Here is a 25,547-nt window from a genome sequence, read left to right on the forward strand (position 1 = left end):
TCAAGGAGTTCCAGAAAAAAACCCCAGAAATTACTCTGACAGCTGTGTTCTGCTACACTGGCAAATTGAGCAGGTGGATGATGACTATCTAAAGTCTCAGCAGGCTGCAGATGTATATTTGCATCAATTATAGTGGTTAGTTAGACCAAGGCTAATTAATCCCCTTAGCAATTCTACCTTGTATTGTTCACTCTATCTCATAATTATTGGTTTCCCATATCACAAAATCTGAAGCACTTATATCTAAAGAGTATTTCTTTGGTTATTGATTGAACACTAGCTCTGAATTAAAATTTCTTTCTACATGGAATTTATCAAGATGCTCTCAATTGGACAGTCTAACAACTGATGTTTGTCCTGATTTTCATTCAGATTCAATATAAAACCCTCTTCTTCCTACTCCCTGGCTGGGTGTGCAAGGCCAGCTGTTTTTTTCTCTTGAGGGGTTTTCAATTCTTTGGGTCCCTCCAGAAACCTTCCTCACCCACATACACTGAGGTGTTACACAGGTTTTAAAGATGAGATGTCAGCTACGAACTAAATGACAAGGAAATTCTCCTGACATGGCTTTTGGAGCAAGACTTTCAATGGCAGTTGGTTTAAACAACAATTCTTAGCCCTTACACAGTGCCCTCCATCGGGGAGTTAATATGCTGTAGATATTACTACCTCTAACTCCCAGATACTTGATTTTTCCTCAGGATAAGCAATTTATTCAAGATCACTGCATACATCCACGACACAGCTGTAAACAGCAATGTTAAGATAGCCCTCAACTCACTGCTAGGACAGGTCCCCTTTCAAACCATCTTGCATAATAAATATTACAGCAAACTACAAACAGGAAGAGAGATTCCTTATTCCTGGCAGTGAGGATGCTTCACTCACACACAGGTATGGTTTAATGCAGTCAACATGAAAAATAAAAGTCTGATATTGCCAGATAATCCCACTGCAGCCCACTAGAATTCATGCTGCCTGAGCATCATCAGAAATCAGAGCTTCCTTAAGCAGCATATTAACAGGCTGCAGGGCAGAAAAGCTCCAATTTCAGAACACCAGCCTGCCACAAACAGCCAAAGTTATGAAGATATCCCTGCAAGCACCTCATAACTGGCAGCTACTTAGTTTCCTGCATCTTTCCACTAAAGCAACTGGTATTTTCCTCTGTCAGGTAATGTGTTAGTGCCATTTCCTAGCTGCCTTTCTGTCTCCACCAGACATGCCAGTAAAAATCTCCAGAACTGCAATTTCTCTGTCACACTGTGTCCAACAGACCTGTTGTGCCTGAAAAACCACAATAACCTTCAACTTGTCTGCAAGATCAGAACACCACCAAAACTACCCTGAGTGCTCTGGACGCTGCTACCCCTTGTCCCAGGCACTGTCAGTGACACCTGAACATAGAGACACTCTATAGCTTTAACTTTCACCTCTTGCCAAAAGACACTTTTGCCATGAACTCTGGTGGTACAAGTGCAGCTCAGACCCCTGCTCACCACACTGGGCCTCTCCAAAAACTCAGTCACCACGTGATGACAAAAAAAAATCCAAACAAAACGCAAACCAAACATAACTGCTGGGGAAGTGGGGAAAGGCTCCAAGTCGATTGTGGTGCCTTTTGTATCTCCCTCTTTCCTTTCAACTCTGTGACAGATACTGCATCTCCCTTGCCAGGGGGCTTTGAAAGGCTCATTTCAAGCTTGCTTTTGTAATTAGAGTTTAGGAATACAGTCCCAGGGAACAACTGTTATTTAACTCTAAAATTTTTATACTTTTTTTTTTTACATTGTGCTAATGAGCATGAAATTCAGGAAAATCTTTTAACAGGGAAGCTGCAAGTAAAATTACTCAGCTGTTTTCATACTGCACTTCCAGCCTCCACCAGCCTTTGTTTGTGTGCTTCCCTCTTCTCCGACTTTGCTGGAGTGTAGGAAGGGACTTGGATTTAGGAACAGCTGGTCTGCATGAAACCTAATACTGTCAATGACCTATAAACCTTAGGAAAACAACATGCCAGATAAATTAAACAGAAAACAATTGTAGGCTGAAGGAAGAACTTGGAATCAAAAGCATATCAGATAACAGGACTACCCCAACCTCGTATTTTTAAACTACTCTGTAGTTAATCAACAATGTAATCTTAATTTTGCAGGAGCCATTCCTCTTGTTTCCAAATGTACTTTTACTGCAGAATAAGCTCTGCAAACTGCTGGAAGTACAGAGTGTAAGCCTGACTCTTGTCCAGTCTCTAGTCACTAGGGAGAAGAGATCAACACCAACCTCACTACAATCTCCTTTCAGGTAGCTGAAGAGAGCAATGAGGTGTCCCCTCAGCCACCTCTCCAGGCTGAACAGCTCCAGCTCCCTCAGCCTCTCCTCATAAGACCTGTTCTCCAGAGCCCTAATCAGCTTAGTTGCCCTTCTCTGCACCCTCTCCAGCACCTCCATGTGCTGCTTATACTCCGGTGCCCAAACTTGCACACAGTGCTGGAGGTGCAGCCTCACCAAGGCTGAGCACAGAGGCAGGATCCCTCCCTGGTCCTGCTGGTCACACTATTCCTGATGCACCCAGGATGCTGTTGGCCTTCTTGGCCACCTGGGCAGACTGCTGGCTCACGTTCAGCCCCCTGTCAGTCAAGCACACCCAGGTCCCTCTCTGCTGGGCAGCTCTCCAGCCACTCCTCTCCAAGCCTTTAGCTCAGCTGGGGGTTGTTGTGGCCTAAGTGGAAATCAAGACAGTATGGTTAAAAAGTCATACAGGAAGCCTCCAGTTTCCTCAACCCCTGTACTACCTTCAACTTCTGCAAACCCACTTCCTTTACTTTAAAATCTTCTTCAACAGCAAATGCCTTTTAGCTTCTCCCCCATCAAAAATAGCAAAAATAACTTTGAGATCAATTTTTCCTCGATAAGGTTTCAATACAAGCTCTAATTTACATAATTGTTTTAATTCAAATTAAATAGTTGGTTATTCTACATGGGATTCAGCAAAAAGGAACATGACAAATGATTTAGCAAATCATATGGAAAACTACCATTCCTAATTAGTCACACATTAGTCAGCAACACATAGGGATGAATTTAGAGCAGTTGACACAATACAGAATTATTTTTTCCCCCCTAAACTGAATGCCTAAACTAATGGACCCTAATTAGGACTTCTATTTTTAAAAACCTCAGATTACAAGCAAGATACCAACTTAATGAATCACACTTCAACACTTGGAGCAGTCTTGGCTGTTCACAGCCATGATTTCCCTCACGTTTTTTGGCCATATCCACAGCATTCAAAGCACATGTTAAAAACACAAAAAAAGTTTTGGTTTTATTTATTCCATCTCCCTCAATCACCTGTTAACCTATGCTTTGAAGAATTGAGATAGCAATCATCATGCCAAATTCAAGATTTCCCCAACAAATACTTGATGCAAACATTAGACCTACTAAACAGCTTAACACAGCAGCATCACCTAAACCCAAACCACCTTGGCTACATGACCACAACTCTTTCCCCTACGTGTTAAAGCACAATGCAGCTAGGATGTCACAGGCTGCTGTGAACAATCCATAATTAGCCATATTTGGACTGGAGGTCTCCTTCCATGACCACACTCACAAGGTAAGACACCTAAAACCTAGATTACTGGGGATGTTGTGAAGACTTCAGATATTTTCATCATGGTACTAAGCTGTTTATTTGAAGACTGTGGATTAGATCAACTTTTTAATTTGTTTTATCATCTCAAAAATGCCCAACTCAAGGAATACTCAGCTGCAGTAAAGGAAAAGCAGCATTAGAAAGAGCAGGAAATCCACATAAACACAGAGCAGGAGTTAATTTTCCTTCTCAAATCAAGCCATACCCAGTGTGCTCTCCTCATTGCCATGCTGACGGTGCTCAGAACAGCTGGGGAGAAATCCTGGCTGCTGTGCAATCCAAGACAAAACTCCCTTTGACTTTTGTTGGGCTCAGATTTCACCCATGTTGATCAAAACACTGGGAGCAGCAAGGGAGTTACCTCCAGTTCAGAGCCAGTTACTGCCAATGCTGCTACAATCAGTAGCAGTGGGATATTTTTGGCAAGGGGGTTTACCCAGCCATGCAGCTCTCAGAGACGACAACAAAAGCTTGGTAGAAGATGGTTCTTCTTTCTGGCCTTTTGAGAGGAGTAGTACAATAGCAAGATGTCATCAAAAGCATCTTATGAATGACAGTAAAGTCCAGTAAATTTGCTGAGGAATTTCTGAGCAGTTTTAAATGTGACAACTTCCTATTTAAGAACTTCAAAAGAGAGATACATGCCACGGCTGCTCCATTCCTAACTAGGCAATAGAACACACTGAAAATACAGTTAACTTGGACTAAAACTGGCCCTCTCAGCTCATGTAGATGGTCCACCTAAACACAGTCCTAGCAATGTAGTACTTCCTCCTCTCATTCACACTTCTTCTCAATTTTTGTTACAAGCGATTCCTAAACTAACCAGCCAGTGATTAAAACACACTGAAGATGGAAATCAGAGAACATTATTTTTTTCCCCTCAACTTTCCCAGCTCAGTTCACAAGAAGCCTTGTAAAATGTTTTGCTTTTCCTGGCTGCAAAGGCAGGAAGCAGCTTCCTGAGAAGAAATCTTTGTTTCCAAGAATAGCAACATGCTCTTGAGGTCTTATCTCTCTCATTTGTAACCAGAGTAGCATAAGACAGTCCTGTGAAGGTTGACATGAAACACATGACCATCTTCACATGTGTTCATCAGTGCTACTTCTTGATGTTGTGGCATAACCCTGTTCCCCTTTGCAACCTTCTGTGTGAAGCTTCATAGAGCTATCAGCTAGGTCAAACCTGAAACATGTTACATGAGTATCTGATCAAAGTTGACCTTAATTCCACTGGAATTGCCTCCTTTTGAAGCGGTGCCTTCCAAAGTAATCCCAGTTTCACTAAGACCAAGGTTTCTCAGGCTTCAGAGGAAGGCCAGTTCAGCTGCACCAGCCAACCAGAACTCACTGTCTGTGCAGACAGACAGACGTGACAACACAACCACAGTGAGAGGAAGAGCATAAATCTAAAAGGCTCTTTGTGGCCATATTATTGATTGCAACTTGCTGTTTCATGTAACATATGACAAACTGAGTCCTTATACTTGGTGCTTACTTACTGAGAACCAAGTAACTTCTTCTCAGGGACAGGGACAACTGTGCACTGTGCTCCTCTCTCAGCATTGCTCTCCTGCAGCTCAGATAAACAACACCATGGAAGCAAAACCACAAGGATCCTGGCTGACACCAGCCAACTCTTTGAGCAGTCCTGCTGAACCATCTGGCTTCCGGGCAGCAGGGCAGACAGCCCTGGATTCAGCAAGCACAAACACAGGTAGGACAAGGACAGTGTGTTTGGAGAGAATATACCCCACTCAAATCCATACTTGAGGCTTATGTCCTTAAAAGCCTAGATGTGCCAAAGTGCTCCATGTGAGCAAACCTACGGGCTCATCCAAGGGAGAGCCACCATCACTACTAAAAAATAAGGCATGAAAAAAAGATGTGGTTTTAAATCCTTCAACAAGAATAAAGGCACATGCTACTCCAGCCTCTACCATTTTAGTTGCCAGTTCTGTCAAAGTTTCTCTTTCAGTGATCCACATCCAGCACAACAGAATGTCTCTTCCCTCCACTGAAATGGTGACAGTTCCCCACAAATCTTGCAGTGAAGAAAACTAGAAGATGTACAATTTCACTCCTCAGCAGGCAAAGTAACACTCCTTTATTCAAATAGCTAACAACCTTTTAGCTGTTTCTATATAGCCTTCACATATGCACACACCCACACAACAGTATTAAGACCTACATCAGATAGAGGAAAATACTGAATGTAAACTAAAACGCCAGGTAAGATGCCCACATGTACCTCAGGCCTTGGATAAACAGCATTCTCACACAGTTAAGATGTGCTCTGCTACTATGGCTTTACTATTACTCTTTCACTCATTTTAGGCTGATCCCTGCAGGTGCCTGGGTAGAACAAAAAGGGAAAAATAGATACATGGCCAATGCTCAACCTCTCGTACCCTCTAGCATTTCAGGCATTGAGCAGGAAGTGTTAGTGTAGACATCACTCATGTTGGCCCTTTAACAGGCTGTTGCTCTGCAGTACAACATATTGAGACCAACTCACCAAAAAATAGCTACATTTGCTTACAATCATGTTTTGTTTCCCAATCAGAATCCTTCCCATCATTAACAAAAGTCAATTTATTTATCTGAACTATTATTTTGTAGTTCAATGTACCCATTCAAAACCGGGAAGAGCAAGACATTAAGTCCAGTGGTCTCAACTTTAACCCTGCTAAATCTAAAGTTCACATTATACCTTTCAGCTGGATGTGCTGTTATTATTATTAGTTTCCCATACAAAACTGTTTTGAAAACTTCTGTAATAAGCACTTGCTTTTTCCATTCCAGAACAGTCCTTCACAGCAGGATTAGATGACACATACAAATATTTAACACAGTTTGTACCATATTTTGGGAAAAACCAAACACTCTATATCATGATCTTTCATTTCTTACAGCTACTACTCGACACTCTAAGAATACAATTTAACTTAATGAAACACAGATGAAATAGCTTGCAAGAAAGAGAGGATGGGTAGAGTTGGATTGTTGTGCAGTGTATTTATTGAGCACAACAAAATCTCCCATCAATGCCCAGAGTTCTCTTTCTGTTCATAAATAACTCCTGCAAGGCTTCTACCTGGCAACATAAATATTTATGTTTAATTTTATAACCTTAGATTAAAACTAAATACTTCTAACTCCATTTATGGAGCAGTAAGCTGGAAGTGGATCAGTCTCAGAACAAGAGCTGAGGGAAGCTCAGTATGAATCTCATCAACCCAAAGTTTGAATTTTGGCAAATCACTTCCTTTTGCTGTCTCTCTTCTCCTAAACACCCAGGCTTTGCCTAATGGCTTTGTCATTTCTGGAAGGCAGCAATGTCTCTTTGTACCTCTGTGGCACCAAGCACAGCTGTGCTCCGAAGACACAGAGATCTTGAGGCACATGCAAAACACAAGATGGAAAAATCCATTGTGCACTTGACAGGGTCATATTCTGCCACCCTGTCTCACGCCTGCACCGTACCCTGTGCTGGGAGAAACCCTGCTGAAAACCACAGGACTCTGCAGAACAAGGCACCATTCAGAATGAATTGAACGTAGCAGAATTCCTCCAATTATTTACTTTTCATCAACACCTGAGGGTCTACCAGAAACAGAAAGCTCTCTGACACGCACACCCCAAGATGAATACACACAGGGAGGGCACACAGGCTCCATCATAAAGAAGCAGACCCTTTTTGCCCCCACAGGACCCATAAGGATGCATTCACTCCCTGTTCCCTTTCTATCCCGACACAAAATGGAATGTATTGACAGCAGGTAAATTCTCTCTCAACCACAGAATCCCAATGATGGACCAGTTCAGACTGCAGCAAAGCACTTAACTTTCATGCACGATTGTATGGAGCCAGCCTACCCCCAAGGGGACGTGGAGGCAGAGGGGAAAGCAGCAGCACTAATAAGAGGGATAGTTCATGACTCCTAAATACATTTTTAGCAAAGCTGACGTGAGCCACAGCTACAGGGCAGCTGCTGCCAGAGGAGACCACGAGTCAGACCTAGTCCATGAACACAGGTCTAAATCAGAATTGTCCCAGGAATTAATTCTCGGGTTCCTATCCGGACAAACTACAATACCGAGGGTTTTCCTCGGTCACAGTTGAGAGAATAGTTTGGTTTAGGTGTCTCCTGTGAAGCTTTAAGAAAAAGAGAAATTCTCAATGCTTGGGCCACACTGGCTACATGTCTACTCGGAAGTCCTCTCAGGTGTCACCCAAGAAGAGGGTAGTAAACAAAGCATGCTAAGTAACTTGGCAGGCACAGTGTGGAGAAGCAGATTCCCTCACTTAAGCAATCAAAATGCTGCTGATGTTTCTCTCATATGGAACTGTCTGCTTAGAAGCTGCAATTGCATCCAGCAACCACTGCAATGGGTGGGAGCAGAACAAGTCTTGAGTACATTTCCAACCTGGAAATGTATTACACCTGTTAATGCTTGTGAAATAAAGTCCAGACACACCTCTGGATGTTACTGGGATCATCTCCTTTTGTCACACACAAGCAAGACTAAGGCCCAATTTTGTAACACTGCAGGACACTCAGCTCAAACTTGACACTTTGCACAGCTACCCCAAAAGTTTTGGTGAAGATGGGGTGGCTTGAAGAATGGCCACAGAAGCAAGTTCTTTCCCTGAACCACTCTGAGAGGCAATCCCCAACTCATTGGTGTGTCTTGGTGAAGGAAGTCTTCACACAGTGGAGGGGAATTCAATCACATGCATCTAAACTCAGAAGGAGGGCAGATGAGGCATGACCTTCACATGTAGTGTAGAAGTGAAATTTCAGCTTTAAAGAAGTTAGCAAGAGCCTGGCTGAAGATGAAAGTTACTCAAATGAGAACACAGACACACTAAGACCAGGAGAATAGAAGAAGTTAAGTGAGGAACTGTACAACAAAGAGTTTCACTTCACTAGACAGCTGGGAAGAATTGAAACAGTGCAAGGAGTTTTCCCACACACAAACAGGGTGTGAAAAGCAGGCAGAGTGTACAACTAACTTCAGTGACTGTGAGGGCATAACAATTCCTCTGGTACAGTGATAACATCAACAAGGGCTGTGTATGGAAGAGAAATATGTAATATGACAAAGTTTAATGCATTGATTAACCTTTGTTGCTAAAGATATTAAAGTTTCACAAAAAGAGTCTTTGTCTTATTTTTCTTACTGCTTTCTCATGATCAAAACCAACCATGCAACAAAGCACATCATTAGTAAAAACATAAAGGCAACCCAGAACTCTCCTAAACTCCAAACCAGGTCAGAGGACAGAGGAGGTCTCTCTCTTTTGAACAGTGCAAAACCACTGGGAATTTGTGGATCATCCTACTCATCCAACCTTCAGAACGTCCTGCTTGGTTTTGATTAGCTGCTTCTTTCCTTATTTTCATCATTAGCAACTGTCTTATATGAAAAAACATGACACAGGCAGCCATCCAGCACATCTTTCAAAGGAGCCAAATCCAACATAAGTAAAAATTGCATGCCAAATTAATTTTATCTACCATAAAACTAATCTAAGGCTTTATGTACAATCAGGTTCTGTGCTGCTTACAGGCCTGTGCTTGTCAAGGAAAATCCAAGAAGTGTGATTTATTATCATGTGATTTCAATCATCTGCTGCTGTAATTCCACTCTAATCAGAGGTAAATGAGCATGAAAACAGTAATGCAGGCAATGTAGACCCCATGGGTTTAGGGATCCCCACCCTCAGCCACCATGACTCCACGAGATGCCCAATTCCTTTTGCATATCAAAGGAGTTTTCTTTGAAACAGAAGCTCTTCAGTCTGATATATCTGCCTCTCTCCTGTACTTGAGTTCATTATTTTTACACATTTATCATTACAACACCTCTGTGTATAACCCCCGTCTTCCAGGTGGGAAATTACAACACAAATCTCAGTCATACTGAAATCTCTGGAAATCTGTACCATTTTACATGTATCTGGACATGTGAATGACTTAATTCAAATGATACAAGACTCTAGAGAAGGATGTTTCTATGTGTGGCCCTAACCCCAGAAGCAATCACCTTTTCTTGAAGCTTTACAGCTACTTGATGCACTTTGTAATGTTAGGTTAATGGTTGGACTTGATGATCTTTTCCAACTTTACTGATCCTATGAACCTGCAGTGTTACAGCCAGTGCCATATGAAGCAGGGAGCATCAGAGCTCTGCCAGCAACATTTCTGACAATACCGACCTATTCCTCAATTTCTATCATAAAAAGTTTTGCCAAAGCATCAGCCCTCTGTGACATGTACACACCAACCACCTTCCTCTTCTGCAGATCCCAGCATGAGTGGCTGCATTTGTATTTTATGGGATGAAGTGAGAGGCCTGAAATGCATGAAGGAGGAAGCAATTTCCTTTTCAACCCCATTTTCTCTTAAATGAGAAAACTACAGGAATCAGACAAGGATTCATAATTCATTTGGCTTATATGAATATCACAAGAACAAAACCACCAACCATGACTGACAGCTGTTTTCTGTTAGAGGCTAAGAATCACCAGCAACAGCAGGTAAACACACTGTCTGTTTTTTTTGCTGTTCCCATGCTGTTACACTAAACCAATACTACAATCATTCTCCTGTCACTCATTACTCATATGAGCCATCCTTATTACAAAAGCCTACAAACAAAACAGACAATGCAGTTACTGCTCAGTCTTTACAAGAAAGATAGCAAGTCCTCTTTCATTTTATTTAAAATGTCTAGCTGATATTCCAATCACCTTAAACACCCATATAATTGAACAATTAGGTAAAAACTTGGAAGTGACAGGAAAATGCCATATTAGAATGCCTCTTTCTTTTTGCTATGCTTATTGTACAGAGTTTGTGCTGAATAAAAGCTCACAGAAGTGCTTGAGAAACAATTTTCATCACAGCTGGGAAACACCCTTCCATGATGCTACAAAATATTATGTCCCTAAAAGATAACACACCATTCTGCAAACTAAAGGTATGTCTATATATTCTATTCTTCTGTTGAGAGACTTATCCTAATACCAGGCTTAGGAAAAGACGGTAATTTCCAGGACTTTGATTTTGCACAGCACTTCAACACATGCTTAACGTTTAGTGGGACTATTTATAAATGCTGGACTGAGCAAGGACAACTTTGCACTTTCCAGAATGGATCAACAGTTTGGAAATAAAATACAGTGCCCTGATGCTCCCCAGCACTTGTTGCACTTGTTGCACTGATCAAGACTTTGATCAGTTATTTTAGACACACGTTATGAGTATTTGTAACAGTAATGTTTGGAATCACGATTTTATGCCCACTCATCCCAGGGATAAAAGGGTTCAAGGCAAGGAAGAAAAATGACATCTCAATTATATGTCTTTCAGACCTGGTGACATGCAAATTAATCAGCTTTGAACATTTATTGCAGTGAGCACACAGGTTCCTAAACTACTAGCTAAAATACTGGACTAACATGAAGCTAATTCTACCAGTCTTGAAGGACAACAGGTGGAAAACCAGATTCCCCATAATCACAAAACAAGACAGACCCCATGTTTTTCAATAGAATAGTTTTTTAGAAGGTTCTGTTGACCAGATTTGGCTAAGGAGGACAATGTGAACTAAGTTCCTAATAATTCCTTCCATTGGTCTTAGTAATACAATTTCTCTGTTTATTTCAGGCTTTACACAGTGCTGCTGGACTCTTCCCTAAACAAGCTTTTGGCTAACAGAGCCTCAAGCACAGATGGGTCTCTGACCTTATTTAGCAGGGATTCTCCTGAAGGCATTGCTGTCTGATTTTATAACATTTTATTCAAATGGTTCAGTGACTTGGCCAGGGCACGTAACCCATTTTTTCAATGCTTGGTTCGTTAGCGAAGCTCATGTTTATTAACTAGAAATAAATTTTGCTTAACGTTCAACTCCCCTACCACTAATTATCTGTCAAATAGCAATTAATTGTGAATAATAAAAAATGAGCAGTTACCGATTTCCTCTCCTGTTTCAGCTCCTGCACATAGCGTGTTAACTCTCCAGTGATCAGAGAGGTCATGTTCTCTGAAATGACCTCGTGCTGTCCAGCATAGTCATTCATTTCATTTAAAGTGGCTAGGAAGGCTCTAGTTGATGTGTACCTGCAGAGGACAAAAATGCATTTTGCTTTTAGTCCCTTTCTTTTCAGAAAGACACACTGCAAAGGGAGGGTGGATCCTTCCCAAGCACTTCGTATTGCTACACGAGACTGAGTATGGATTAGCACAGATTGACTTGAAGGAATTTCTCCAAGGGAAGCCTAACCCCCACACTGAGAGTTGTCTGATAAATTAATCTCAATTGAGTCAGCTTGACATTGGCTCTCAAAATACCACAGTTTCAGAGTGCCAGGTTTTTTATCAGCACAGCTCTGGGACTTCACTATTCTATGCTCTCTATTCACCAAACATTTCTAGTTACACTCTCAAGTACCACAATTCAGAGCACAGAGCCATCACTGTACCCTACCTGGCAAAATCCAGTCTAAGCAACCTACTTTTTGGCTTTTCATAGTTTAAATTGGATTTAAATCAGCTATAGTTCACAAAGTTTTCAAAAAGGGAGCACCTTTACTAACTTGATGATTGTTGTCAACCCTTATTTTTTAGTACCTTCCATAGCAAAGTTTATTTTTCATATAAAATCATCTCCTACATAACATTTCATTTCATTCAAAGGAAGAAAGAAACATCTGTGCACACAATTTCAAAACAGCAGATTAGGTCACTAGCAGATTCAGCACAGAGCCAACAGAGCTGCATTTAAATACCCCAGCTGGCTGTGCTGGTCAGCTGGAAAACAGCAGCTCTGAAGCACTTGTGCATACTAGAAAAAACACTTATAAACACATAACACATTAAATAGCAGTGGTCTGCACTGCTAACATCACATGGAGTGAAAAAGCAAAGCAAAGAGGGAGAGATTTAGAGGAAATAGGGAGGAGTGGTGCAAGTAGGGATGAAAGAGTCAGAGAAAATACTGAAAAAATACACTGAAAAAGCAATTAAGAATATAGTGCAATAGAAGCAGCCACATGCAGAGTCAAGCTGTGGTGCCTTGAGAGAAATCCCCGTTGCAACAGACAGGGGATCAAAGTCACAGAACTACAGACTGAGAACCAGGTTGAAAACAGATCATTTCTAGGCAAGCTGTCTCAAAGCAGGGTCCCAGGCACCCAAAGGTCGCCTGACAAACCCTCAGACGTTGTTCAGAGACATGAGGAAATGATACTGAGGTGAACACTACATTTAAAAGGGCAAAGGATACCCAGGATCTTCTGTGTCACCTCACATGAATCATTTAACTCCAATATCCTTTTTCTGCAATGAAAGATGTGTCAGAAAAGGATGCTGTGATAACCATTTACAGCACAACTCCCCACTGGCAAATTTATTCCTAAATGCAGGTACAGACCAAAACAGCCAATGTGCTGGTAACAGAGGCTTCCTTGTGTAAATATCAATATCTCAGGAAACAACAGCATTCTATTATCTAATACCAAAACTGATCCCCAAACAATGTTAACTAAAAACAAACTAAAAAGAAAATGAAACGGTTGTTATCTTTGTTAATATGAGCCACCAGAGTAGCTGTAAACAGCAGCTTGGAGGTCTGACCCAAAAATCTCAATTAATATAATCATACAGTTGGACCAGTATCCAAAATCCCTTGAAACATTTCAAATTTCAAACTTAAGGGTTGGAGTCTGCTTGGTGGGCTCTCCAGAGGCAGAGCAGCCCCCTGCAATACAAGGCTGCAGGGTCAGACTCCCCCAGTGCCTTTGTTCAAAGCTGATGTTTTACCAAACACTGACATGGAGAAACCTCAGCCAGACTGCTCTGAGGAAAAGGTTCTGCCCTGGCTTAGAGCCTGTCTGTTGGAAAGCTCCTCTTCTAGAAAGTCTTCTTTAGGGAGTACCTTTAATCTCATCAAGGGCAGGAATGGGTTGACATACGGTCTGTCACCACCTGTATCCACATCTGCAGTGGCACTTGGTGCAGGAGCTGTGCTTTGATGCTGCAGCCTCTGTGCACTCCATTAGTCTCCTCCCACATTAATCAACAGCAGACAGCTGAGGCAAGGGACCCTCCTTCAAGGGCGGCAAGTCATGCCTTGATCCATCCCAGAATACTGGCAGTACAAACTACAACCTTCACCTTATTCTCCAAGAACCACTGGTTTCTCTGTGGTGTTATAACATTCTCTCCTTTTAAGTTACTGGTCTGTGCTGCCAGTCCATTTGAGTAATTCAATACTTACACAGACTGCTCAAGTTTCATGCTAAAAGTAAGAACTGTTTCTCCTCCTGCTGGAAGTAGTTAAGAGTTTGGTCATTGACTTCAAAGAGCCAGGATCATACAGTCTGGCTTAAAGCTTTTAAGGTACATGAAGAAACAAAAAAAAAACAACCCAGCAACACAGGCACCCAGAAGCCATAACACTGAGGGAATTGAGTATTTTCAGATCAAATCCAGACACTGAAAATCCACTCCTTAGTATTTATCATATCTGTTTGGTTCTGCAAGTATGATTTTTATACTCTTTCATTTGACTTCAAAATATTTGGTTTACAAGCCAAATCACAGTCAACAACCCAACCTTCTCCCCCTCCTCCATCAACACATGCTCACCCAGCAATGCATCATGAACATACCTGTATTCTTCCTCCTCTTTGGAGTTCTTTTTGGGTTGGTATTTCTTTGAAAGATTCCTAAAATTAAAAATATACAAATATGAAATTTAAAATCTCCTTTAAAGGAACTGGACAATCTCTGCGTACACACACTGTGGAGTTTTTGGTTTTGTTTGCAGTTTCTAGACTCCTTTTAGAAGCACGACTGGAATGAGGCTTTGATTGCCCTGGAGTAGCACTCAAAAAATAGGCTGCATGGTGCTTCAGTCTCTGTAACCCAGATTCTGAACCCAAGAAGTTCATAAATTAGGGTCATGTCACAAGTCTCCTTCACCTGATCTAAAGCAGAGATCCTTTTACAGTCAGAATACTGCTCCTTGGACACACAGACATGCTTTACAAACTCCACCTGGTAGACCCAAAGGTCAGCTGGCTCATTAAAGTGTGGTTTGCTGCAGCAGATGACACTCATGGCCAGGTAATTTGCCTGCCTATAGCAAGATGCTTCCAAGGAAGAGAAAAATCTTCATAAAGCTGTGGGAAGCTGCACTGAGATGACAAAGGGGGGGGATCATTTGATCATTATCAATAAATGTTGGGAGAAAAGTGAAATTTGATTATTCCAATAAGCACAGATGACTGTATTCCTCATTACCCCACTTCCAACTAATGATTTAAAAATATTGATATGCTCTTCAAGCAATTGTATCCCGAATAAGAATTCTCAGTATTATGATGCATATTGCACCATAGCACGATACAACACCCTCATCTTTAAAACCAGAGAGCTGACAAATCTTACTTAGCAATTGTAAGACCTTTTCAGTGCTGCGGAGCTGGGATCTCCTCTATTCTAAACCAAGCCCTATAACTACGTACATTCCTGCAGCCTTTGTCACCCTTGTGTGACATTGAAGCCATTTCTTTTAGCTTTACAGGTTGTTTCAGTGATTAACATACAAGTGGTAATTGAAGGACTCGTTGTCCAAAGGACTACCAAGTTTCCTTGTCCCATCTGTGCCAAACTCTTTGGAGGACTCCCAGAACACAAGCAGCTGCAAAAACCCTGCTTTTTCAGAGGTGTAACCCACCCTGTTGCTGTTTTTGCTGCTATCTGAGACACAGCAGAACGTCATCTCACACTTACTCCTATTGTTCTCCTTAAGGAACTAGGAAGCATCTGCCCAAACAGAATAGCAGCCAGAACCCTGGCAGATTTGCACAAACGTGTTTCTCAAAATCTAAGTATCCCTCCTGGCAGGTATCCAAATTAGCATCTCCTTTCCAGTCTCTGCCTTCTCTGAAAAGGGGATAGTCTGAAACAATCAGTTTTTTTCTAGTTCTGTGTACAGCAGCTTCAACCAAAGAATACCAGTATGGCAAGAATTCTGCCAAATGTTCTGCATGACTCCAGGAAGCCTGATGGCCCTTCAGATGCCATTGAAATGCCTCCCACCACACACCTGCTTGAAGAGGAAAGGAAAAACCACAAGAAAACACACACAGAAGACAACACTAATAAGGCATTTTCGCACACACTCAAAATGCAGGTGTCCCTACACTGCCACACTACCTAATTCTGACATGCAGAGCTACTGTTTTCTTGTGAACACTTAAAAGTGTAGAAATAACAGAGCTAGGGCAACAAAATCCAGACAAAAATATTCTGAAAACAGGTAATGTGAATTAGCATCTGCCTTACACATTATTTTCAATGTACTTAATAAAACATATAACATAGAGTCTATATATTTAATGTCTTTCCACTTTTTCCCCCCTTTTTTAAAAATCAAAATACATAGGTAGGATTAGAAACCAGGACACACAAAAAACCCAGCACTGGTGCTGACTCCAGTAAGAGTCAGTGACTCCCACACGTTGAAGTGCAGCATGCAAATCATGCAGCATCGTGACCAGAACACTCACACTTCTCGGGTTCAAGCTCACAAAGCAATGACACCTTCAGGGCTAACAGTGATTAAAGAGGGAATTAACACATAAGAACAAAGATCAGCAGTAAAATTGCAATTCTGGAAAGATCCTGTGCCAGCCTCTGCACCTGTCTCAAACTCACCCTTCTATTTGCCTTTCACACTGCATAGTTATTTTCCCTGCCTTTCCAGTTTGTTTCTCTGCTTTCTTATTTCCACTTCATTGACATCTTACTCTTTCTCTCACATTTATTATCCACCAGAGGGGTTCCTGATTCTCAGAGTATCCTGATATCTTAAGCATATTTTTTTTTCAGTCTGTCTTCCTCAAGGCTATCTATCCACCAGCACATTAGACAAGCTCCTCAGGAATCAATGTATTTGTCCTCAAATCATGCCCATGGGTGGGAGAGACAAATGCAGCTTAATCTAGGGAATCAAAATGCAGACAGAAGATACAAACTCATCAAGCTTGATGTGCAAGTCCAAGACAGAATGAGAAATAAAACTTAGGAGTTCAGAGTTTCTAGATACGCAAAGGTAAAACTATCTCTCACTTTCCTTAAACATTTTTGCGTGTTTCTTTATTTTCATAATCATGCTCTTCAACCCTGAAATTTATCATCCTAAGAAACTGAGTCTGTGTGTGATCCTTCATCAGACAGGCTTGCTCACACAGATACTCGGCTAGAATTTCCCCACTCCAGTCATACTCTCTTCCAGCTCACTGGGCCTCTGTAATTCAATCTCTTCTCATCTCCATAGGATATGAGCAATTTGTTCTTTCTCAAGTCATCTTCTATTTCCTGCTTGTCTATAGCAGAAACCCTAGGGAACCCTTGTGGCATTCCCCTGAGAAAGCACATAACCATAAAGGCAGGGTTTTGAGAACCACCAGCTCCTCCCAAATAACAGGTCATTGTGCATCTTGAATCCATTCTAACACAAGCATAAAAAAACTCTGGGTGTGGTTCGTTGTTTTTCTTTCATCAGAAATTGTGCTTTAGATATAAACAGCTCAATTAGAACCTCATATCCCAACTTCTATAAATACTGAGGAGATGGAAGGAGTTCTAAGATGTATCATAGCCATGGAAAAAAAGGTATGGATTTTCTGGAGGGGTTAAGGATTAGGCCTGCACTCCCCTCTCCAGTTAGCTCCACTGCCTCCAGTTCAACACACTGGACGCCAACAATATTGCACAGCCCCTCCACACCAGCAGGACTGTCTGTGTCTTGTACCCCCTTCTAAACCCTGTTCATCTCTCATTTTCACCTCCCTTGTTAGGAGGGATTCTTAGCACCTCTTCCCTTACCCCTTCCCCATTTACACTGAATCTGACCTCAAGAAACACATTTTCTGGGTCTAGTTCACACATACTTGTCCTTCTGTCTACAAACTGATGGTTTGAACCAGACAGAGAACACACACAGCAGGAACTTCCAGTAATTTAGCTACTTGAGATAAATTCACAGGATCTCTTCCTTCAGGAAACACATCACAAGAACAGAGGCAAGATTATAAAACTGTCATAATTCAAATCTCAGGCTGCAACCTGGCTAACCACACAGACAAAATTTCCAGAGGCTCAGACTAACTTTCTGACCTGCAGTTTCTCCAACATGCATCAATTCAAAGCCTGTCTTATTAAAAGAAACCCTAAACTTTGCCTTTCAACAAGTTACGAAGTTTCTGCTGATTTCTGAAATCCTTCAGCAGGTACATGCAGCAGTCCTAATTTCATGGAAAACATTACAATGCTATCCTCAAAGTCTGGGCCATTAATCATGGATAAATCATGACTAAGACCAAGTATCCTACTCAGTCACCTAAATAACCTGTTTTGCAAAGCATATTATCTTTAGCAGAGATAATAAAACAGTATCTTAAATTAACTTTAGCTTTCATGCTCTAAATTAAAGATATTCTCTATAAGCCATTATTATAAACCACAAGGTCTGAACAGATGCAACTCCAAGTCCAGAATTTTACATACTGACTTACCTAAGTTGCTTTGCATAGCTGAGTTCAATCTCTGTTCTTTCTTTTACAAACTTGATGTATTTTTCCAGGACATCAATACCCCATTGCGTGTGTTTTTCTAAGTTGTCAAACTGGTCCTGCAATGAATAAAAAAAATAGTTTCATCTTGTTAACACAGAGATAACTAGAAATAATTTCCAAAGTGCATATCACCATAAAGAAAGTGTGATTAATATTTTCCATTACCACAGTTAAGTCATTTTTGTAGCAACACAGGTTTTTAATCGACAGAAATAAGACTTTAAACATGAGACCAATTCAGTAACATTCTTCATTCCTCATTTCTGAATCAGTTACATTTCAGAAATCCTGGCAATTCTACTGAATACCATCTCCTGATATAAAGTCATAATTAGACTAAGGATAAGAAATACTCTTGTCAGTATTTGACTTTACAATGAAGAGTTCAGTGAATTTGAGGTCTACTTCTAATTAATAATTTTTATTTTAATCTGAAAAACACAGATTTATACTCAAGCTTTGTCACTGTTACAAATTTTAAATGCCATTGAGAACAGCTAACAACCTCTTTACAGAACAGAACTCGCTTTCCCTATAGCCTGTTTTGTTCTCAACCAGAACACATGCTAACAAATGATGCCACAAAAATGACATTAGCTATGTTTACAGTAAGTTTTCTTGTCTGCCTCCATTTATATACAGATGCTACTTTGTTCTTCAAATTTTGTTGCCCTCAAAAACAGCCACACATGTTTTCAGTAAAATCTCTTTCAATCAAGAACATTCCACAAGTCAGTTTGGGATTTGCAAATGCCAAGAGAAATTAAGCAACTCTAAATCCAAATTAATTGTCCAAGCCAGCCTATTACTATCTGCAGATTTAACCTAAAAACTAGCTTATTTTTAACAATTTGGTTTCTTCAAGCAGTGCTCAAATGCCATCATCATCTGTTCAACACATTTCAGAGGTTAATATTTCTACAAGACTTGAAAAATAGTTTTAAACGGAGATACACTCAAGACACTTATCCTGACAGAAACACAGCGTAAACAAGGTTTTTAGTATCAGCCTGGCTTATTTGGCATGAGGTTCAGTGATGGTTTACATGAAAAACAGAATAATTCCACATATCTGCAGTACAAAGGTTAGATTTATAACATTTTCCAAAACCACTGTACACAGCCATAGATTTGGGTCAGATGCTTAGCTGCCACAATTAAAGCTTCTGACAGAAGATCTGGTCTTGTGACTTGCAGTTTGTAGAGCTATCATCTAATTTTATCAATGCAACACAAGCCCACTTCCTTAGAAGCACAAAGCAGAATATAACAGAAAACTACTACAAAGGCCAGTTTATGAATCTGTTGCTTAAGTAGATACCACTTGGTGCTTTGTAGTATATGTGGCTCTGACAGCAAGTCAGATGGGTATCAGGAGAGATTCCCCCCAGCACTGAACAAAACAGTTACATACAGAGAAACTCCTAATTGCAAACAAAACCCTTTTAGCTGTATTTTGAGTGGGAGAAAAAGAAAACCACGTTAGAGGAGGAAATAAGCAAAACCCTAGCCAAGAATCAAGGTAAACCACCTGGTAATAGGCATGGAATAGGACACACAGGGTTTGCTATCTGCTTATTTGCTCTGGTTTAGCATGAGGTACTATTTTAAACCAATTCAGCCAAACCAGACTCTGCTTCAGTTTAAATCATGTCAGTGTTAGTCAATTAAGGAGGCACTGGGGGGCGAACAGCAAAAGGGCAGCAGTATAAAATTACAAAAATAGTCATCAACTTCTAAGCCTCATTCTCCAGGATCTAAGAAAAAGTGGTTACAGGCAACTGCGAGGGGGGGAAAGTATTCAAGCTACACAGACTAAAAGCCTGATTTCCAGCAACACAAATCACCCTTAAACCAATGTAACATCATTCAGTCAAAAATAGGATTTATATATTCGGCAAAAAGGGAAGACAAGTTCTAAGCCAGTACAAATTTGCATGCAGGCAAATCCTTATTTCAGACAATTTCACAGCTGGGGAGAACACAAGACACCCTGGGTAACATCACAGACCTCTTCTCCTCCCAGAGGGCTCTGAGCAGGAAGGAACACCGTGTGCTGTCTGGAGTACCATGGCAGCAAAATGAGGCACCTACTGCTCAGCTTCAAACACACAACCTCTGCATCTCTGCTTCAAATACACAACCTCTCCATCTCTCAGATTCTGTTGGTGTCAAGAAAGCAGTGCAAACATGACCTTTTTATAGGCTGTGATAAAGACATTTTATAGCTATCCCACACCCTTCTCTTCCACAATTTACATTACTTAACATAAACACATGAATATAAAATAAATACCCCATGAGACAGTCCATTACTCACAAGTTTACACGCACTCTTAACTTTGAGAAATCTCAGGGAGGGAAATCCACTCTCTAATCCCTGTAAGCAAATTACACCACCCTTATCAAGATATACCTTCCTAGTAGCAAGAAACTAACTTGGCATCCTACTGCACCGCCATCCAAAGAGGTCACAGTATTCCACAGGAAAGAACACCTTTCAAGGAGATCTTGTGCTTTGAGAGAACTCCAGACTGCTGACAGCACAGAGGTTGAGCAGGTTCACCCTGGAAAGGTAATCTTGGTGGTGGCCTGTCCAAACCTCTTCCAGCACCACCACCCTGATTCAATTCTCTGAGCACCAGTTAGATCAGAGTATCCAATAAAAGCTAGAAACAGGTAGCTGCCTCCACCTGGTCTGTTACCCCAAAGGTGGATCTGCTGGTCTGTTTCAGCAGCCTTACTATGTCAAGTTTGGTAAAAGAAAACTCCATGATGTGCAGTGCAAAGGCAAATACAATGCAGTGCAGCTGTCTGACAGGCCAACTGTGAGAAGCTGCTAACTTGCTATTTATAAAGCGAGCAGAGACATTTGTTTGGTGCCGAGCTGTGATCAGAAGAACCTCAACCAGATAAAACTACAAGCACTGAGATCTGCTATCAAGAAGCAAGACAAGGGGAAATTCAGCTTTCTGCAGACTTTGCTAAAGAGAAGTTTCTGCCTTCTCTGGGCATGGAACAGTTTTGGCTGAAATGATATTTTATTAAGCAGCCAACACCCCACAACAAGCGTGTTACTGTGGGGCCATGTATCCCATTATCAGTTCTCTTTTCCGTGTTCCTTAAGGATGAAAGAAGTCAGTAAAATTGACAACACCCTCACTTGCTGAACATGGTGTTCCAAAGGAAAGGCAGTACAGCCAGAGGGACCTAACACAGATGTGTCCTCCTTGTTTAATGGATCTGCCCTGCAAGCTGAAGGCAAAGGCTCAGTGTTAAGGCTAATGAATTGTAGGGATGACAGAGTACACAGAATGCTTTGATCTTAAAGCATAACCTTTAATTAATGGAATCCCAAAGTCCAGGCATACATGCAATCAATGCAAAACCAGAACTTCTAAAAAGATCCTTGAGAGTAGTTATCAACAATGTCATCTCTTCAAACAATCACCATCTAATTTTTTAAATGTATGTAGTATTTCCAAAGTTTAATACAAAAATGCATTATCAGATGGAATCTGTGAAGTTAAAAAAAAAAAAAAATCAACTATTTGGTAACAAATTTGGTTTTATTATCCCTAACAATGGGATTTTCACCCTTCTCCAAAATAAGTGCTTCCCATAGAAGACTTCCCAGAAGCAGATTGCTAGAAAATTAAGTTCTTCAAAAGATTGCCAAACTCCACTACTGTTTCATTATAATTTTCACTGAACTCCAGAATAATTTTCTAGCTTAAAACAAGCTCTTTGTAGCAATGAAGCCCAGCAAAAAAAAAAAAAAAAAAAAAAAAAGAACTCTTGCAGTGCAAGGCCATCAGTAAATGAGCTGGGATTTTGGTTAACTTAAGCACTTGTAGCATAAGCAGCTTCTCTTATTCAAACAGTAAAACTTGAAAGAGGTTTTCAAACACAAAGATCAAGGTGTCAGTGTCACACTGCAGGCCAGCAAGAAGTTTGTGGCTGGGGAAGCATCTACCTTAGAAAAAGAAGCAGGAGTTCAGCTGGTGAGGATTTATCTGTCTCTGAAGGAACTTGGCCTTAGAACCAGAAGGCAGCTCCCCAGAGCAGCATGTGGTTTCAGCACAAAGCCCACCATGCCTGCATTTGTTTAGCAGCTTAAATACGTCACTCCAACTCTGCAGGTTGGTCATCAGCTAGAAGCTGGCTCAGGTATCTCCATGAGGTGCTCTTTCAGCTTTTGATTTCAATGTGTATTTTCTCCTCTGTTTGTTTTTACAGCCTACTCACCCTTCCAGTTGGGGATAACATTAGAAAACAATAAATTCCACAAGGCTTTAGCATTCTTCAAGAAAAGTAAGAAAACAAGACAAGAAGCATGACACAATGTTCAGTGAGAATGCTCCCACCAGACCACAGTGAGGGGGGAAACAAAAGGTCACTTTGCACCTGTTTTCTCTGAAAAAGAAACACTAAGGCATTTTCTAGAATTTTTCACTCCTTTCCTCTGACCCAGAGACTGATTTACATAGAGGAACACTCTTGAGCAAAAGACTGTACTGACAATGGGTTGTACATCTCAGCAGACTCCTACCACAGCTTTCATATTACTGTTTATGTCCTTGAGCCTTCCAACCTGTCAAATCTCACCTTCTCCCATTGCCAAGTCCCCATCCTCACTTACTGTTCTATCAATAGCTTATTAAAAAGAACAGACTTTTGATTGACAATGAAGATGTGCACGTAATTAAACTACACATACAGCTGTAACTTATTTCTCTTCATTAGATTCCAGCAGCTTCCCAAGGACAGCACAGAGTGCCAGTACAAACATTTCCTGCCTTCCCCAAGTAATGGAGGAGCTGAACACATGAGCTGACCCACCTGGCTTCTCGTGGGTGGAAAGGCAGAGCCTCTGCTGCTTGCAAGTGTCTTAATGTTTGTTCAGAGCTCAACACATTCTTGAGCATGCACACAAAATCTAAAGCTCAAGAGGAAAGAACTTTATAGACCTTAACTTGAATGGGATGTGGACATCCAAGTACCCAGAATGCTTTGAAAGTTTTATCCCTAAGGCAAAGTGTGTTTCTAACTTCTTTTCTGTTTCCATTAATTATCTCCAGGTATTTTTACCACTGCCCAAATACCTTCACATCTAGACATTGTTTCTGAAGCTCAGCTGCATGTTTCTGACTTTGACAATGCTTAAAATGGAAATCATGCTGCCTATTTGCTTTTCCTCATTTTAACTGTTACTTTGGCTGTCAGATCCCCTCACTTCTCAACACTTCTCCTCAGGTCACATTCCCCAGCAATGTAAAGTATTTTGGGAAAAAGAAAGTTAGCCATTAAAAAAAAAAAAAAAGAAAAAGAAAAGGGCTTTCTTCTCATTTCTAAACTACGTAACATGGAGTACAACCAATTGTTGAGCAATAAAGAAAGTGCTATTCATGTGGGCTTTGAAGATCAGCTCAGTAAGATATTCCTTCCTCTTTCAAGAGTGCTTCCATTTATTGCAAAATACTTCACCCCAAAGCTCGGTCAGATCCAGTGATGGAAGGACCTAAATTTACTGCCAAGGGGCTTCAGCATCTCTATCTACTGAAGTAAAGGGGGTGTCCTCACTCTTCCTGTTAGTGTCTCGGCCAGTCTGCAGCCCAAAACACTCAGGTCACTGTGCTCCCCATGGCTGGGTTGCAAGAATGAACAAAACATTAGAGTCTGGAGACGTGACCAATTAATTCTGCAATTTTAGGCATCACGTCAAACCTGCTCAGACTAGACTTAGGTGGCAGTGTTTAATATATCTCAGTAACCAGCACAAACTGTCAGTCTTTCTGCTACTTTTACAGGTAGCAGTGCAACAGTGCTACATTTAAAATAATGCTAATATAGAGACAAGTAGTAAGGAAAGAATATGCTGAAAATTCAGTAGGTAATACCAGAAAAAGCCTTTATACCTTTATATTTAGCATATTCCTCCTATGTTTCTACTCTGACAAAAGATTAAAACACCTGCTTTTCTAAAACGTAAAAATATTTGAAGACTTTCTACTGCCTCATTCTCCAGGGAGTTCAATTCCATTTCCTCCCAAAATGACTTGTTTATTCACTGTTCTAAAAATATAAGTAGGAATAGGGGAATCAAATGCTAATTTTCACCTCTGGTTCATACCTTCTCCTCCCACATCTCTTATTTTTTAAAGAGTCTCACCCATTTCCATAGGCAAAATGAATTAAAGTGAAGATGAAGAACATATTACACTGTTCAAAATTCTAAATTACTTTTTTAGATACCACGGTTGAACAACTTTCTATTATAAAAATAATTAACAAGATGAGACCTTCACAGGTTTGGTTAAGTCCTGTATGGCAGTAGTGCTAGCAGAATACAAAAGAATTCAGATCACAGATCCTCAGAGACCTAGAGTAAAGCTATTTGCAAATCTAACAGTCTTCAGGCAAATTAATAATGAAAGAAAATGCACAAAGTACAGGCTGCCAGTGCAAATGTCTTCCAGAAAACAGAGATGAGCAGAAAATACAAAAGCATTTCAGCATCTCTTGACTCAGCCACTACTGACGAGACAACTTCCCACACAACCAGCCAGCTATACCCAGTGAAACCCTCAGTTAATGACAACTAAACAAACATCCATGTTTATACATGTCAAGTATGTTAAGTATAAAACAGAGCACAGGACACTAACCTTTTGCTTCACACAGCACAGACAAGGAGGACTGAGAGCACCATGGAAGACAGACTGAGAGAACAGGGAGACCATCTCTGGGTTATATTCACACAATGCTGTGGCTTCACGGGTTGTTTCACGACTCTACCCCTCCATCGCCCTGTACATCCGGTTCTTGTTCACAAAACTGTTTATGATCACATGCATTTTCCATGCAGAACTCCTCTTCATACTACTCAATGTAATAATTTCATTTTACGCTTTACATATTAAACTCCTCCTGAGTTTTCACCTTAAACAGGCACATTTCTGCTCAAGCTGAAAAACTACCCTAGAACAATCCTTCCTACTTTCCCACCACAACTTGCTCTTCATCTTCATCCTGTAAACTCATTTTCCATAGAGCCCAAAAGGTTTTTAACTATTCTTTTATCTCTTCTGATTCACTTCAGAACTTGACCTGGCTAGGAGAAAACAAACAAAAATTTGAGTCTTTGCTGCATCATTAGGCTACCAAGTGCATTTCAAACCTGGGGAGGAAGGGGAAAATCCTAGAACTCAAGAATGGAAACAG

General features: G+C 40.8%; 1 protein-coding gene across 29 annotated transcripts in view; it reads right to left on the minus strand.

Annotated features, from left to right (window-relative positions):
* FNBP1 (formin binding protein 1) overlaps positions 1 to 25,547 on the minus strand; it is a 97,135-nt gene that overhangs the window by 47,084 nt on the left and 24,504 nt on the right. For 28 of the 29 annotated variants that reach the window (XM_051636953.1, XM_051636952.1, XM_051636978.1 and 25 more), the window contains exons 1-4: positions 24,992 to 25,066; positions 18,264 to 18,379; positions 14,349 to 14,405; positions 11,649 to 11,796 (exon numbers count right to left, since the gene is read on the minus strand). In XM_051636953.1, the coding sequence (XP_051492913.1) occupies positions 11,649 to 11,796; positions 14,349 to 14,405; positions 18,264 to 18,379; positions 24,992 to 25,066 (396 nt within the window). Of the gene's footprint in view, positions 1 to 11,648; positions 11,797 to 14,348; positions 14,406 to 18,263; positions 18,380 to 24,991; positions 25,067 to 25,547 lie in introns of those variants that run through there. The other variant, XM_051636956.1, reaches the window with a different exon arrangement.

The sequence above is a fragment of the Apus apus genome, chromosome 19, assembly GCF_020740795.1.
Source record: "Apus apus isolate bApuApu2 chromosome 19, bApuApu2.pri.cur, whole genome shotgun sequence".
In the NCBI taxonomy this organism is placed as follows: Eukaryota; Metazoa; Chordata; class Aves; order Apodiformes; family Apodidae; genus Apus; species Apus apus.